At 64.8% G+C, this 847-nt stretch overlaps 1 protein-coding gene across 1 annotated transcript in view; it reads left to right on the top strand.

The window, feature by feature from the left end:
- The window catches only part of SETD1B (SET domain containing 1B), a gene marked incomplete at its 3' end in the record, with an annotated part of 23,544 nt that overhangs the window by 9,739 nt on the left and 12,958 nt on the right, over positions 1 to 847 (top strand). The window contains exon 7 of the mRNA XM_008063784.2: positions 3 to 503. Coding sequence (XP_008061975.1) covers positions 3 to 503 — 501 coding nt within the window. The remainder of the gene's footprint in view (positions 1 to 2; positions 504 to 847) is intronic.

Here is an 847-nt window from a genome sequence, read left to right as displayed (position 1 = left end):
CCCCCGGCGTCCCGCCCCCGCCCATCCTGCCGCCGCTGCCGCCCTTCCCGCCGGGGCTGTTTCCCGTGATGCAGGTGGACATGAGCCACGTGCTGGGTGGCCAGTGGGGCGGCATGCCCATGTCCTTCCAGATGCAGACTCAGATGCTGAGCCGGCTGATGACCGGCCAGGGCGCTTGCCCCTATCCGCCTTTCATGGCTGCCGCCGCCGGGCTGCAGTTCGTCAACCTGCCGCCCTACCGGGGCCCCTTCTCCCTGAGCAACGCCGGCCCAGGCCGCGGGCAGCACTGGCCGCCGCTGCCCAAGTTTGATCCGTCAGTGCCGCCCCCAGGCTACGTGCCTCGCCAGGAAGACCCGCACAAGGCCACGGTGGATGGCGTCCTGCTGGTGGTGCTCAAAGAGCTCAAGGCCATCATGAAGCGCGACCTGAACCGCAAGATGGTGGAGGTGGTGGCTTTCCGGGCCTTCGACGAGTGGTGGGACAAGAAGGAGCGGATGGCCAAGGTGGGTGGGGGAGGCTCGGGTGGCCATGGGGTGGGGCGGGACGCCAGCCAGGCACCTCCCCGCCGCCCGCAGCGTGGCAGCCGCAGGACACCTGGCGTTGTCAGAGTTCTGCTAACTGAGCTCTCCAGTCCGGCAGCCACTAGCTGCATGCAGCTCTGTAAACTTAAGTTAATTACATGAAATGAGCCAGGCACGGTGACCCATGCCTGTAATCCCAGCACTTTGGGAAGCCAAGGTGGGAGGATGGCTTGGGCCCAGGAGTTGGAGACCAGCCTGGGCAACACAGTGAGACCCTGTCTTTTTTTTTTTTTTTTTGAGTTCGAGTCTCACTCTGTCGCCCCGAC

This window comes from Carlito syrichta, unplaced genomic scaffold (genome assembly GCF_000164805.1).
Source record: "Carlito syrichta isolate Samal-C Ts95f unplaced genomic scaffold, Tarsius_syrichta-2.0.1 Scaffold99379, whole genome shotgun sequence".
NCBI lineage: Eukaryota > Metazoa > Chordata > Mammalia > Primates > Tarsiidae > Carlito > Carlito syrichta.
Note: the sequence above shows the minus strand (reverse complement) of the source record. Positions and strands in the feature narration are given on the sequence as shown.